General features: G+C 33.6%; 1 protein-coding gene across 2 annotated transcripts; it reads right to left on the bottom strand.

Annotated features, from left to right (window-relative positions):
- LOC109830680 lies at positions 128-8,744 on the bottom strand. 2 transcript variants are annotated; one of them, XR_002244382.1, is made up of 4 exons: positions 8,550-8,744; positions 2,416-4,027; positions 1,355-2,044; positions 128-359 (listed from the first exon to the last, which is right to left on the bottom strand). XR_002244382.1 is itself a non-coding variant. In XM_020398027.1 (3 exons), the coding sequence occupies exons 2-3, from the start codon at positions 3,986-3,988 to the stop codon at positions 1,449-1,451; spliced, it is 2,169 nt and encodes a 722-aa protein (XP_020253616.1). In that variant the 5' UTR covers positions 3,989-4,027; positions 8,550-8,744; the 3' UTR covers positions 1,333-1,448. The 2 variants fall into 2 exon arrangements, 1 of the variants encoding a protein (XP_020253616.1); XM_020398027.1 differs by lacking the exon at positions 128-359 and having other exon boundaries at positions 1,333-2,044.

Here is a 16,049-nt window from a genome sequence, read left to right as displayed (position 1 = left end):
TAGTTTAATACAAAATAATTTCATTTGCATGACCAACATAACAATATCGGTAACTATATCGCCTTATCCTATTGAATGTAGATGCAGATATATCTGCGGATACATGTATCATTTTGCATCCCTACCGACGAGTTCCTTTGTTTCAGGGCTAGAGACAACATCATACATAACCAAGAAATCATATCAGAATCAGATCAAAGTGCTTGCAACTTGCATAAAACCTAACCGACTCAGCGAGCGGGACTGTTTCAGGGAGAAAACAGTTTTCAAATGTTCAAATGGTGGAAGCAACGAGTGGGCATGAACTTCAAAATGGAGCATTATTACCAAGAGGTCAAACCTTGGATACATATATAACCCTGAATATGACAAACCATGTGCATATAAGTCAATGCTATTCATCAATAGTATGGATTTACGAAGTGATAATAGAAAAAAAAAACACAATAGCTCGAGTAAAATAAAAATATCCCTAATAGGTGATATAAATAGATACTCTTCGACATATTTGTAGTTCTTCGTCAAGATATTTCAAATGTTTGAAATATCTAACATTTGAAATATCTATAGGAGAATTCACAAATATCCACTAAATATCAGACGGTAATCACAATTTTAAAAAAAAAAGGCTGTGACCACTGTTACACTGTACAATTTGCCTATTTGGAAGAAAAGAAACAGGAGCATGTTTTTACACATAAGCAAGGTGATTTTCATGTATTGTGCATGCTAGAAATAACTTAAGCACAAAAGTTCAGGAATCTAGATTCTCTCCAATTAGGTGGTAATTAAAGAGGGTCAAATTCTCTCAATCATTATCGTCTATACCACTTTCAGTGGATGAGATCACACCATGTAAGGTCTCCATTGTTATTATGAAAACCACTTTGATCTTGAAAACCACTAGCAAACTTGAAAGCTACTACAATCAAAACCACTAGTGAAAATATTACGTGGCGCGATCTCATCCATTGGAATTGAGATAGACGGTAAAACTGTAAGAATTAGACCCATCTCCAATTACCACCTAATTGGAGAGGATCTGAATCCAATTACCACCTAATTAGAGAGGATCTGAATCCAAAGTTCAGGGTTTCTAAACTAGATATTAAGAGAAGTTCTCAAAAAATATTGGATGGAATTTAATTTGGTACAGGACCTGCCAAATTTGATGGAACAAAATATGCATGAAGCTTTATGGGATTGATGCTTGCGTAACGATACTTTCAGACCAATAAGACCTTATGAGATTTATCTTTGACACAGATATACAAGGAGTAATATGGTTTTCACAGACAGAACAAGCGAATTGAAGGAAAGCTATGCAAGGAGTAGAACAAGGAGAAAGAAGAACCTATGCATTCAAAAATTCTTTTCCATTTGCAGTTATATCTCTAAACTTGCTCAAAATAACTTGAGCTACAACAGAATCTAAGTTTGAATTATAATCACCAGAACTTTGCGATATTCTTCATCTTTCCAAAGCCTTTAGAGCTCCCCTTTACCTTTACCTTTACGGATCCATTTGAGGTTTTATCACTTTGTTCAATACTCGATACAATATCTAAAGTACTTCCATCAGCAGCTAGGTGATTATCCTCAGATAAACCTTCACTAGGCTCCTCAATACCAGTCAAAGCCGAAGAAGCTGCAGCTTGTTCAATTTTGGTCTCCTGCTCATCTTCAGGAATTGATGGCAAATCCGCAATATTTAATAGTTTATCACCAGCTTTATCAGATTGCGATATTATTGGCGCCTCCCTTGGTGTCAGTGGTTTTCCAGTTGAAGTATTATTAATTATTTCATCTCCTTCATTGTCATTATCACTCGAACTCACAAACAAAGGTGAAGGAAGGACAAATTTTGGAAGCACAGGGGACATTGGATGAGCAAAATCTTCGCTGATTCCAGGTACTTCAACTTGGAGGACATCCTGTTCCTTGATTTCGTTTATCTCCCTTGATCTTGATTCGATCTCATCTACGAAAGATAAGCTCGATGGTGCTACCCATATACCTCTGTCTTGTGGAGCTGTTTGGAACCCTACATAGTAGAAATATGAATCAATGATTTAGATGATAAAATATTGGGTTTTCTAGATATTAGTCCTCAAATCTTCAATAAATCCATACTAGTCCCTCAAATCTCTGAAATTGTTGTAATTTGGTCCCTCAATTACCGAAATATCCCGCTTATGTTTTTACAAACTATGTGGTATTTGGACTAAAACATGTGTTGAGGGGTACTTCGTTAATTGAGGGACCAATTTGCAAGACACCTTAAGATTTGAGGGATCTATAGGAAATTTCAACAGTGCGAGGGACTAATGTGGAATTATTAAAGACTTGAGGGACTAAAATCTAAAGAACCCTAAATTTTTTATTTTCTAAGCTTAGGGAGTAAAATTGTCTTACCGTCAAATGGTAAAGCATCTTCATCATCATGTGTCGAAGTGTTAGAGATGGATTTTGCAACTGCAGAAGGACTAGAATCATATACCGGATCAATACCTTGACTGTCAATAATCATCTCAGTTGCCCTTGTAGATTCATGATTAATTTCTGAGTGTCCTTCTGATGAAGAGGAGCTTGAATCATCGTATCTCTCTTCTATAACCTCCAATTTCTCAGCGTCTAAATTGGGTAAACTATATTCACCTTGTCTAAGCTCCATTTCAACTGCATCATTAGAAGCATTAAAACCCATGGTTATACCTTCATCAACCCCGATTTGCTCACGAGGGGCATCAACAGAATCAACTTCCTCGGACGATTGACTATATCTCTCTACAGGTTCTACTCGGTCCATGTGATCATCATGATCAGTATCTGATGAATTCGTATCAGATTCATGGGCAGAACTAACCTTTGTCACAAATCCTGGACCATCTGAATTAATTCTATCAGCAACAAAAAATGGTTTCAAAAAAGAACCAAGTTCTTCTTGCTTAATACCCGCAGAAGATGGTGCACCGAGGGAGAAAGGCACAAATTCTTGTCGCATAGTAACTCTGTTGAGGCTACTATTTCCTTCTTCATCATAAGGAATATCAAATGGGTTTCTTCTCGGTTGCAAAACTGACGGGGCTGAACCGGGAACAGAGGGTAAACCTGTACTTTCCTCTTCAAAGGGAATATCAAAAGGGTTTCTTCTCAGTGCAGATATGGGTTGTATCTGAAAATTACTTGGCACGGGATCATCACAATCAAAATCTATTAAATTTCTCTGAGCATGAAAACTAAGAAATTTCCTTGCTTTTCTTTTTGCAATCAAGTTCTCCAACCTCTGGTTCCTTTCCAGCTCAGAAGTCCCAAGATCCATGAGATTCTTCTGATCATCGGCGGTCCATTTTAACACGACTTCGTTGGCATCATCTTTCTCCTCCTGTGCTTCATCTTCTTCTTCATCTTCTTGGATTTCAGTTTCGTCCTCAATGCTACCATCATCTGATTCTTGATCCCCGGAATCTCCACTAGAGGCAGCATCTGAATTATCAACAGATCTTGCAGTCTGAGGAGCATCAATATCTAAAAGTGGGTGAAGCTCATCAAGCATAGGAATGATATCAGACCCGGATTCTGAATGATCAGATTCAGATTCAGATTCAGATTCAGAAGAAGAATTATGATCTTTCCTCAAGTGTGCTGCATGTTTTGCCACATGGTTCTCCACTGAGAAGCTCTTACCTTCACTAAAACCAGTTTGAGAATTTTTAGATCCCTTGATATTTCGTACCTCTTCTGTTTCAGGAAGATTAGGATCTGCGTAAAGGAGAAGAGTTCCAAGAAGAAGGGCAGTGCAAACAACAACAGGGGACGAATAAAGAACAAAACCAAATACAGATGGAAGATATCTATATAGTAGAAGCAAGAAAAATGTCGTGCCCCAAACAAAAGGATGATCACGACCCAATCTGTAAATGTTTCTCATGGAAAACCATAATATTTGTCTGAGAAGTACTATGATTTCCTTTGCTTCAGACGCCATGTCTCTTATTTCCCTTTGTTCCTTTTGGCAAAGAAAATTCTGCAAAAGAGGTAAATACAACGTCAAGTATTTTCCATAATAATGTAAACTAAGGATATAATGACAAAGTTCTGCAAAGGTAAATGACAGAAGTAAAAGAAAGACCTAATTTGGCAATTAAGTTATTAGGATGAATATTTCAGGAACCAATAAACAATAACATTTGAATTCAATCAAAATTTCCCCTTAACAATGGGTTGTTACATGAATAACAAATTTTTACTTAAAAAATATAAGTCACTGCAATCATCAAAGTAGTAACTTATCAATATACAGTTGGTGTTCTTGTTGTTGTAATATAACAGCTTCAAATCAAATATGCAGTGCTGTATGTCATAGAGTTCGATAAGGACAGATGTTAAGTTGATTAAAGGTCAAGTAAATCTGAAAGCAACTAATTTTTGGGCCTTAAAAGTACTAGTAGATGACGTATTTACTAATCATGGTAAACAACTCTTTCCTTGATGGAACAGTCAAATGTAGTAGCTTCATAATTAGCAACTGCTTTATAGGACAAATAATAAAAATGTTCACATCTGCAAGAGAAAATTATAGGACGCTTGTTATTCCTTAGAAAACATTATTCAGTATGCTTGCTTTGTTACCTGCTAGTTGCATGAAAAGTATAGAAAATTCATGGTGCTTTATTAATCTGCTACTCACAATCCAACCAACATCTCAAGGATAATCACGTGAAAAAAGGTTTAAACCTTGTTGAAGTTGGAACTTGATCCAAGCTTTTTAACCGTACAAAAATATGTATCGTAGCTTTAAGGATTGGTTGGAATTTACACATCATAAGAATTTAAAAAGAAGTTCAACGTGCTGATAGTTTCAACTTGAGCATAAGCCCAAGTACAGATGGTAAAATAAAGGAATAGCCTTTGGACCATAATCCAGTTTGCTGCTCTAATGGTCTGATATGAAAGGATTGGAAGAAAGTTCCATACAAGTGGAACACCTGGTTCAGGAAGTGAAAAAGAGTACACCTTCATATTGCAGCATGAAATGTAATTCACGTGTTTAGAAAGGTTCCTCTACTAGATGCAAACTAGTTTCCAGGATTTTATAGGAAACCACTCTTTTCCTTTAAGATATACAGGGAAGAAGTCGAAAATATATATACAACTTTCTTAGCACTATCTAATTTATCAAGCTAATTGTCAGCCCACTGATCAAGAACAAATAATTTTTTTTCACTCTAATAAGGTAAAAATAGAATATATGGTTAGGTCCCTTTAGTTCTATATAATTATTTGGAAATTTTTGTTTATGTGTGTTAACCCCAGGACCTAAAATATAAGGAGGGAGGGAGGCAGAGAGAAGGGGTGTTTTTTTTTTTTTTTTTTTTTTTTTTTTTTTGGGGGGGGGGTGTGTATGTTTTTATTTTTGTGTGTGTGCGTGCGCGGGCGCATGTCCTGCTACATCATCTCTAAGAAATTTGAAGAAAATACCACAATGTGGTTGGTGCATAATCCTAGACTCCTAGTAAATATGATGCACAATTGCACGTTCATACAAGTAAAATCTTGCACTTAGTTCAGATTTAACCCCATGATGGGCTACAACATATCTCGATTTATGCTAAATACAATCCAGACACATAACACTCCATGATGCAGTTTCAATTGTATCCTATTCTAGCTATCAGATAAAACTAAAAGAACATTATATCACTTGCTAGGTGATCAGATCATCTTGATAGATAATGGATTGTTGAGAATGAATGTAACAAAAAAAAACACCTCATTTTAAATGACCAAATAGTTCATTTGAACATAAGTTTAACTTGTGTTGGTATGTTTATGTCAATTCCGAATTATGCACTCCAGTCTATGTGAACTCATTATGAAGTTGGTTTGGTTGCTCCTCAAAGCATATTGCGGTGTTTTGTTGCATATCGTTGGGATAATGCACTATAAAAACATAATCATAATGATTTTTGGCAAATGCTTAGCATTCATTTAGTTAAACAAACACTTTATATAGATGAATCGTATTGCAAGTTTATATTCAATAATGAGATTAATATTTGAATATTTTCCTATATTGAATATTATATGTGCACACAATCTTTAACTTCATGTTCTTATTTATTAGACTACTCTTACTACTCTTACATTTTTATTTTGCATATGCAATTCTAACCTTTAACTAAATGAACAAAAACTTATATCCACCTCTGTTAAGCAATGTGGTTTTTTACTCTATTTTAATAGTCTCGTATAAGGGTCTCCCAAGTTCTCCTCTAACACCTAATGATCCCACACATGACACATCCAAGCTCCTCTCCGAGAAAGACGCATTTTAATGTTGTTAGAACTTAAGGATACCATTCTAAAGTGCTAAACAAAATTTATATATAACACTATAACTTTAACACTATGACAAAGTGTTGGCCTTTTCCCATCCTCCCTGTCTTAGAACATTCTCCTAGCATCAGATTAATCAGCATCATTCATAATTAGAATTGATAAAGAACTGCTTTTTTCAACTTTTCGCTTTCATCAAACGTCATTGAGATAAAAAAATCACACAACACTCCAGAAAAACTGAGCGAACAATGTAAGCATACCTTTTAGATCTTATATTCAAGGGAAAAGGCTGATTAAGAAATAAAATATTTGATCTCCAAATATATATGCTAGCCATCAGATTTGTATTAAAACATATTGCATAAATTTCACTAAAAATTAACTTTCATAAACCATGACAGCAATAAGTACTCATTTCAAATTTGAACATGTAAAGAGTGTAGAGTCACACTCAACACGTGTAACTTATTTTTTTTGGATTACCATCTATTTGAATTTTTCTTTAAATTCTGATTTGGTGCATGATACCTAATGTTGGGCAAACTGAAACAAATACTTTTGCCTATTGAAAACATTCCCTACAATTCACAAAACACCAATGCACTACATATTTGAATCCACAATTTGCACAATAAATTCGTAAAATCGATGAATCTACATATTTCCTTGATAAAAAATTTGACACTTAAGGGAGGCTTTCTCATACATGTAAACGCAACTTATAAAAGCACCAAAATCACTTTTCCTCTGAACGATTTTGAATTATTGAATAGTTTTGAATATATCAATAGCATTCATCAACTTTGAGTGGATTCTTTTTTAAAGTGTAAGGAAGCTAGAAAAACTTAATCCCAAATAAAGAGGATAGTAATTATAAAGAAAATTCTTACTTTTATTTTCTTTCTTGTGAAGCATCTCTAATTACTTTAAGAAGGTTCAAAGGAATTAAATTTAACTAACATGATACTAAATAAATTTATGGATTATTTCCTATATTCTAACGATATTCTTATCTTTTGTCATTGCTCATTGTACTAAACTCATGTTTTGAGTCGGATATGTTTTCTAGAATTTTTTTTCTCTAGAACTATGAATGTCTATTAATCATGATTGATGGTCAATGACTTAGATATTATTATACTTCATGAAGAAATTTAGTTAAAATTAAATAGGTTATGGTTTGAATATTAGTTTCTAATTAGAAATTTGCATGAATATCTAAAGCTAATTTATTACTTTCTTCAAAAGATTAGGAGAAAAATATGAAACTATAAACATATTTTCTATTAAAAAATATACTATTTACAAATTTTAAATTTCTCACTACGTGCGCTTACTACATGTGATTTTAACTGGTATCGTTATATGTATGTATGTGTGTGTGTGTTTGTAATCTGTGTGGGTGTGTAAAAAATGGGTATGAGGTGACATTACATTTTGCTAAATTAGCTACCAGGAGATGGACTAGTAGTGAGACCCAACCTACTAGTCTGATTGAGGTATCCGGCTGTCCCCACTCTTATCTCTTGGAAGCTCATTTAGCAATTGCTAAATGAGTTGAATCCTTACTATGAGCTAGCAAATTAGCAATTGTTTATGCAAGTTGATGATATCGGAACCATCCAACTTGTTTGCCACATTACCAAACCATGTACTTATAGATTTGGTTAGTCTGGAGACTTCTAAAGTAGATATCAAAGTAGTCCAATAAAGTAAATCTTTCATTTCTAAAACTATCCAATTACAAGATCATGACTTTTACAGATACTCACACACACAAATCTGTCCGAAATTTAAATCGAGATGAATGGTGCTGACCACTGAATTGAATAACCTTATGGTTCGTCTCATGATCAAAATCTCATCTTACCATCTCATTTTAACATCTAATGGTCTTCTTCTTCTTCGTGTTTCCTCATGATTGCTCAATTAGTTCAAATGACGCGCAAGTTCATAAATATTATCATTTTGAATCATTCCAGATCCCCTTGATTAGTATTTCCAATTACTTAACAATAAGTTCAACTTATAAGCAATAGACGTTCGTATTATATTTATGACGATTCTTTCACGATCACGTGAAGTTTTAGAATCAGCCACAAATATGATTAGCAAAAAAAAAACGTAACGTAAAATGCCAATCTAGGGTTTATAACAACCATAATTGGGAACAAAATGACTAGTGGCGATTGGATTGGGGATCAAACCTGAGACCGAGAGAGAACAGATTGAGATCGTCGATTAAATCACAACTCCTATTGTTTGCTCGGTGATAACATATCGAGATCGAGAATTTTATCTGCGCTCTTTTCTAATTTCGATGGTCTCTCTCTCTCTCTCTCTCACTCAATCGAAATGAAGAGAAACAAAAAATTTTATAAAAAAAAAATTTGGGGGGGCGTAGAGAGGTGTCTATGGTTCTACGGAGTGGAGCACATTTCTCTTTGACAAGGAAATGGTCAAACAGACAACGTGACTTTTGTTTTTATTTCCCCAAAAACAAAAAAAAAAAAAATTTAAGCGAAAAAAAAGGTTTTTCCTAGAAATTAGGCCAATACATCAGTAGTAGTGCTTTAAATCCTTGAAATTGAAATTGCTGTTAGGTCTTCCATATAATTTAAATTCGTTTCCGAATTAGTCTATTTAGTTTGTTACCGATTGATTTTGGAGAAAATATTCATTGTAAGTTTTTTTTTTTTATTTTTTTTATGAAACACTGGATTATATCTGTATGTTTACCATATTCATTTTAATGGAATCCAGTACTCCATATTCATTTAAAATCCACATACATTTAAACATCTTTCTCCCCCCATCAGACCCTCCTCTAACCCTTTCTATAACTACTACTACTAGGATAAATTTTCAAAACCAACCTATTTGGAAATTTAATCCCAGAAAACAACCCCTTTTAAACTTAATTGCAAAAACCGACATGGTTTCAGCCTTGGCGCTGAAACCAGGTCGGTTTTTTTGAAAATACTTCGGAAACTTCACGGGAGTTGAACTCCCGTGAAGTTTCGTAGTTCAAAAAAAAAATTAAACTACGAAACAACTCTCATGAAGTTTAGGATAAAAATTTTCAAAAACCGACCCGGTTTCAGCTCCAAGGCTGAAACCAGGTCGGTTATTTATTTATTTATTTTTTGCAAAAGCGGTCGTTTTTTGAAAATAAATAATGAAAGGGGTTGGTTTTGAAAATTTGTCCACTACTACTAATCCTTCTCCCGAATGTAACTGGTAAGCAGTAAAATGGTCAATTGTTCACGGTTAAATACCAACTCAATCAAGATTAGTACTGTTGAAGAAATTTCTAGCAAAGGGACTAATTTATTTCAATGCTTTGAGGACTAATTTCAAAATACTAAGTATTAAGGGACTAAATAAAAACCAAAAAGAACTGTGATCACAACCCACGTCTAATTTGACTCGAGAAACCAATCATCTGATTATGCCGGCAAAGACTAATAATAATTTAGTAAAGGAATCAAATGATTTCTCTTTTTTCTTGGGGGGTGGGGGTGGGGGGTCGGGGGAGCTTTAGTAAAGGAATCAAATGATTTCTCTTTTTTCTTGGGGGGTGGGGGTGGGGGGTCGGGGGAGCATAGAATGGGTTTATGAATAATTGATTTATTAATTAGAAAAATCTAACCTCATGATCATTTATATACATAGATTTTATGAGATGGGTAGTACAAATTATCGAGTATACACATTTTATCAAAACTGTCTGCATGCTAGTAGCATATGGGCGGTTCTGATAAAATGCGTGCTCTAAATTATCAAATTGAGTAACTATTGACCAAGTTCTAATAATAATAATCTTATTTCATCACCATTCACCATCCATCTAGCTTATACAAATTTAATTATTTACACGCATTAAACCAAATTTGGCTATAACATGATCTATGTGACAAGAAATAAATCTAACACATATAGTAAGGAATGACATATAAATGACGTCTAACTTGCGTTAATACGTGAGATTACAAATTATCGAGTATACACATTTTATCAAAACTGTCTGCATGCTAGTAGCATATGGGCGGTTCTGATAAAATGTGTGCTCTAAATTATCAAATTGAGTAACTATTGACCAAGTTCTAATAATAATAATCTTATTTCATCACCATTCACCATCCATCTAGCTTATACAAATTTAATTATTTACACGCATTAAACCAAATTTGGCTATAACATGATCTATGTGACAAGAAATAAATCTAACACATATAGTAAGGAATGGCATATAAATGACGTCTAACTTGCGTTAATACGCGAGATATATTCAACCATATCCTAGTTTTATCAGTACCATAAATAAGTAATATTTATTACCTGAAGTAAACAAGTTGAATACTTAAAGTTGCTTTATTTATTATTTATATGTGAACATCCTGTTCTCTTAAGCTCAGTTGATCTGAGCTTGGATCCAAAATGTAAAAGATAAACAATAAAAAAGATATTGAAATAGACAATTTTTTTCACCAAGTCTATAGGCCTATGCTTAACAAAGTAAAACTTGGATTTAATAGAACCACATACGCTTAGAGCATTTCCAACTGGCCTCTAAAAAGGCAAAATCTCCAAATTTGGAGAGTGGAACATTTCCAACCACTCTCCAAATTTGGAGATCTCCAAATTTCGCCCTTTTTGGAGAGTCTCTCCATAATACTATTCATTAATTACAACTTTGCCATTTTTAACTACTTAATTTCTTAAACATTACCACTTTGCCATCATTCTTAGTAATTTAAATTAGATGTTTAATTTCAAATAAATATAGTTAAAAAATTATTAATCTAATATTTGAAAACATTATATATTTGGAAAGGTCTCTGTCACGCCCCGGGTCCAAAACGTGATAATTTGGAGCGTGACTCGGTCGGCAATGCAACCATACGGTTACATTCACGCCTCTGGATCATCCTGTATACAGAAATATTGCTAAAAGAACTATTACATAGAGCATGCAACTAAAATAACAAAGGAACTAGATGGATAAAGAAACTCTGAAAAGACAAATTCTCTTACATGTCCACAACTTTTCAATGTAGGAAAGAGGAAAAATACATCTTAGTCTAGAGTACCACACGTGATTACAAGAAAGACTCAATAACTGAAGCTGAGAAAGTGAAGAGAGAGAAGGTGATCACTGTCGCTGGTCTTAATCCTTAAGTACTCTTGGTCCTGCGAAGAAAGAACAATTCCCGAGTCTGGGGCATGCAACCCCCAGGGGAGTCAGAAAACTCCCAGCAAGCATGTAAAATGAGGAAATTATGAGCGTGTAAGTATAAATGATAGATATAAAGAAAAGAAAATTCTAAATTTTTAGTGATAAAAGAAAATGCCTATCTTATAAACCAAAATATGATGAAAGCTCAATTAAAGATGACTGGGGAAAATTGCTAATTGTATATATCAATCGTGGTCTACCTCAAGCACATATCTTATACCCTATACTAAAAGGAGTTAAGATTTAGAAACCCACAACATGAGATGAGTACGTCGAGGGAATAATCCAAACAAGGAAACCCTCGTATATACCATATATCTCAAATTGTAAATCTCTAAATATTAACTCCCAAAATTCTATACACAACAATATCAATATACAATCACCAAAACCTCATCCAGGACATGTCGTGCATGCCAAATCTGTCACAAAGCATATAAGCACATTATTCTTATTTTACATGTTATTTGAATTAGAGAAAAATAATTTCATGTATATAAATCGGTTCCCCGTAAACCGTCCCGGGAACACGGCTTCAAGTCAGGAATTGGCTCTTTGGCCCATGTATATATATAACTCAGGATATCAGGAATGCGCATATGCCCGTTTATATACATGCTATATTCTCCGTCTAATTCCCCTTATACACCCCATATTTGTCGATTAAATTTTTAAGTGACTGTGCATGAAATGTTGTGCACTAACCACAGAGTTACCGTGGAACGACTTCTGTAAAACTATGAAAATAACCGTGACCCAGAACATGTCCAATCAAGAGAGGTGCACCGTCTAGTCGATGCTATAATAGTAATAGCCCAGGAACTCTCATATCGGGATGTCGATATCGAGAGCATAGCCATGCTATGAAAGCACGCTTATAAATCATATTTTTAACAGGAGTCGTATTCATGCACAGTCTCTCCTATTGGATAACAACTAGGTGATCAAGTAACAAAATCATAGCACATAAAACGTCATCAACTCATCATCAAGTCATAGTGGTTTGCCACTTAATCTTGCCTTCTTTAATAGTTAGTGAGTATTGACAGTGTTGATTATACAGAGTGTACAAAAGTACAAGAACTTTGTGTATAGAGCATACAGGAAGAGTTTACAAAGAAAGGAGTGTATCAAAATCATAGCTTTACAAGTACACATAGGAAAAAGTTACAAATAGAGGCAATATTGTATTCAGTATAGTATCTCATAAGGATAAGGTAGTTGTCGTTTGAATTTTATTAAACATCACTTAGTGTCTTATTGTGAAATTAGGTAGGTGGGTCACATAAAGCAAATGAGATTTCGATGAGGTTTCGGCTAAAAGCTTATAATCTCTAGACATAAATGTCATTGCTACTTATACTATCATTAGAGAACATGCTTCACTTTTGGAAACAAACTGTAACCTAGCACAAGTAGACTTCTCTCAGCCGGGTCGTACTCAAAGATCAGAAGGCCTGCTAAATTGTTAATGTGATGGGTTATACGGTTTCAGTCAAGAAATAACATGAGTCGTTCTATGAAAGGAGAAAAGTTTAGCACACATCAAGGGATATGGGATTGGGTGCATGCTACAATCAGAGATATTCTCTTGGTTCATTATCAAATCCTAGGTTAGTCATCAGCATGATGTTTCTCCTAATGATATATAAAAAATACAAAAATGAAAATAAATAAAAATAATAATTGAGGACAACAAGGAGAACAGGTCAAACATTATAGTCATTGTCAAGGTGAAGATTCGTCATAGAGATTATTAATTGGAGACCTACTCAAAGACTGATAAGTGAACTAATATTGGTTGCCGTTAATGTTATATAGCTGTCATAGGTATACATTTTCTCTCCTAATGAGTTATAAACATCTAGTCCTCGTGTATAAAAAGTCAGACACTAGGACCGATACATTAGACTTCGAAAATCAGAAACATAACATACAGCCAACATGTATAACTTGGAACCGGTTACAGACCTCAAAATCTAATGTTATATATCTCAACTACTGCAGAAATAAGTAAATCAATCTTTGAGGATAATGATCAAGACCAAATAAAAAGGATGAAATATATTTAAAACTGAAATTTTCTGAAATTTGTAAAACAGACAAGGAGATGAACATGTGTCAATTATGAAAAATAATAAAGAGACCAATTAAAGAGTTAAAAGAATAAATATGCTTGCCGATTAGCGTTGAAAACGTAAGCACCAACAACTCCTTCTCCTCAAATAGCCGGTCTCCTTCTCTCGTCAACTATAATCGATGCCTTCTCTCCTTCTTCTTCTTCTCTTTTTATTTTTATTTTTTTTTTCAGATCAAGTGTAGAGATCGGTAGAGAAATATAAATGTTTTATTTACCTTACATTATGTGGGCCTCCATATTTAACCACTAAAATAATTAATTTGCTACTTTAAAAAAAAAGGATTATTACAGTCTCGTTGAGATCTTTAAAATGAAACTAAGATTAATTTATTTTAGTATTATTATAAAATTATTAAATTTTAAATTAAATTTTTTATTTTTTTAATATATTATATTGCATTATTACTATTGGATTCATTTTAAAGCTCTCATCGACACATTTATAATATTATAAATTTTTTTCCAAATAAATTATTAAAAATAAAATCATTAATGTAAACTATATCCAACATTATTAATTTATATGGCTTTTTTGACCAAAAAAATAAAAAGGAAAATATTTGGAGAGTGTGGGTTGGAGCAACTCTCCAAATTTCACTCTCCAAATTAGAATATTCCTAGAATATTCTAATTTGGAGGGTGAAATTTGGAGAGCATGGTTGGAGATGCTTTTACAGTTATTTCAGCCAAAAAAAAAGGTTTGCAGAGTATAACATCTACACTTTCTGATAGTTTTACTGCATGATAATCATATTTTATTATAATTTTATATCCTCATTATCTATTTTATATGAATAAATATGACATTAATAATTATTTTTATCTTTAATTACAGGTTAATAAAGAATAAAGCCTAAGATCTCTTCTCTCAATAAAACCCCACGAATTAAATGAAGAACACAAGCAAGAGCCAAAAAGCCCAAGCCCAGAATCAAGCCGAGTAGCCTGTAGAAGCCGGAGAAAATAAAAAAAAATCAAATATGAAAAAAAAATATATTCAAGATAGTTAGCCGCAAAGAAACGACGATATCTCTCAATCCGGAAAACGGAATTTAACATATAATATATGAAAATCACCTATCTCGACGAGACGAAGCCAACAGTGAAGGCAGAATTTTGATAGGACATCGATGCTAGCATCGATGCGGCCATCGATGCCAGCATCGATGCAGGCATCGATACTGACAGTTCTGTTACGAATTAACGGCTGATTTTTGATGGTTTTGAATAAGATTTCAATCCAAGGGCTCATATTCATTGATGTTTACTATAAATAGGGGTAGAGAGTGAGGGGTTGAGGGTGTGAAAATTTTTGTAACTCCATTTGAAGAGGATGACCACTCTTAATTGGGAATGCCTTCCAAATTTGTAACTTTTGTTATAATTAATAAAATAATTTTTTCATCACTTTAAAATTTTCTTCTCTTTGTTGGATGATGAAGATGGAGATGAAGATTAATTTGGAGGTTTGTTTTTCTTATTTTCTCTTTTATTTCTTTTCTTATTGCTTAGTAGTTTAGATTTATTTACATGCTTGTAGTTAGATTTTATTCTTGTTTAAATAGCTAAGAGGCTAGAACCCTCTTGCCTTAGATTTATTTCATGCTTATAGATTAGATTTATTTCATGCTTATAGAGTAGATTTATTTTCTTGTATTTAATTCTTGCAATTTATTTTATAGTTTAGATTTTGCAATTTATTTTGTAGTTAGATTTTAATTTCTTGCACTATTCACCTTGAGGCTAGAACACTCTTGGGTTTAGTTTTTCTTTTTGTTCATTTTCATTTTCTTTGATTCGCCTTTAGGCTAGAACCCTCTAGGGAATCACCTTTTTCTAAGAAGTGGATTCAATTCTAGATTACCCATATCTTTAACTGAATCCGTCATCTTTACTTTTTTGCATTTTATTATCATTCTTGATTTCCTTTTTGATTCTTGATTTTATTCATCTCTCCTTGTGAAAATCATTCATTCATTGTCACACCCACTCTCACTTACATTTTACGCCTATTTACACACCATTTTCATTCTCTTCATCTCTCCACAATCATATTCACTCATCACTCCTAATTGTCACGCACACAACATAAGAACCGATTTATATTTTCTCGTACAAAACACCTTCCTCGTGGGATCGATAACTTTTATATTATAACTTGACACGGTTATGCACTTGCAATATTTTGGTACATGTTTATGCCGCATCACTGCATTACTTATAACCATAGGTTTCGATGCTGTTGCCAAATATTGAAACCTTGTTACTTTTCTCTTTACAAACTTTTTTTTTGGTACAAGGGAACCCTGGCCAGCCCGCTCAACTTTT

The sequence above is a fragment of the Asparagus officinalis genome, chromosome 2 (genome assembly GCF_001876935.1).
Source record: "Asparagus officinalis chromosome 2, Aspof.V1, whole genome shotgun sequence".
NCBI classification, from domain to species: domain Eukaryota; kingdom Viridiplantae; phylum Streptophyta; class Magnoliopsida; order Asparagales; family Asparagaceae; genus Asparagus; species Asparagus officinalis.
Note: the sequence above shows the minus strand (reverse complement) of the source record. Positions and strands in the feature narration are given on the sequence as shown.

Coding starts and splice junctions, on each gene's coding strand:
- LOC109830680 (XM_020398027.1), bottom strand. CDS start 3,988: ATGGCGTCTGAAGCAAAGGAAATCATAGTACTTCTCAGACAAATATTA. Junction 2,045..2,415: donor AGATGCTTTACCATTTGACG/GTAAGACAATTT, acceptor TCTACTATGTAG/GGTTCCAAACAGCTCCACAA.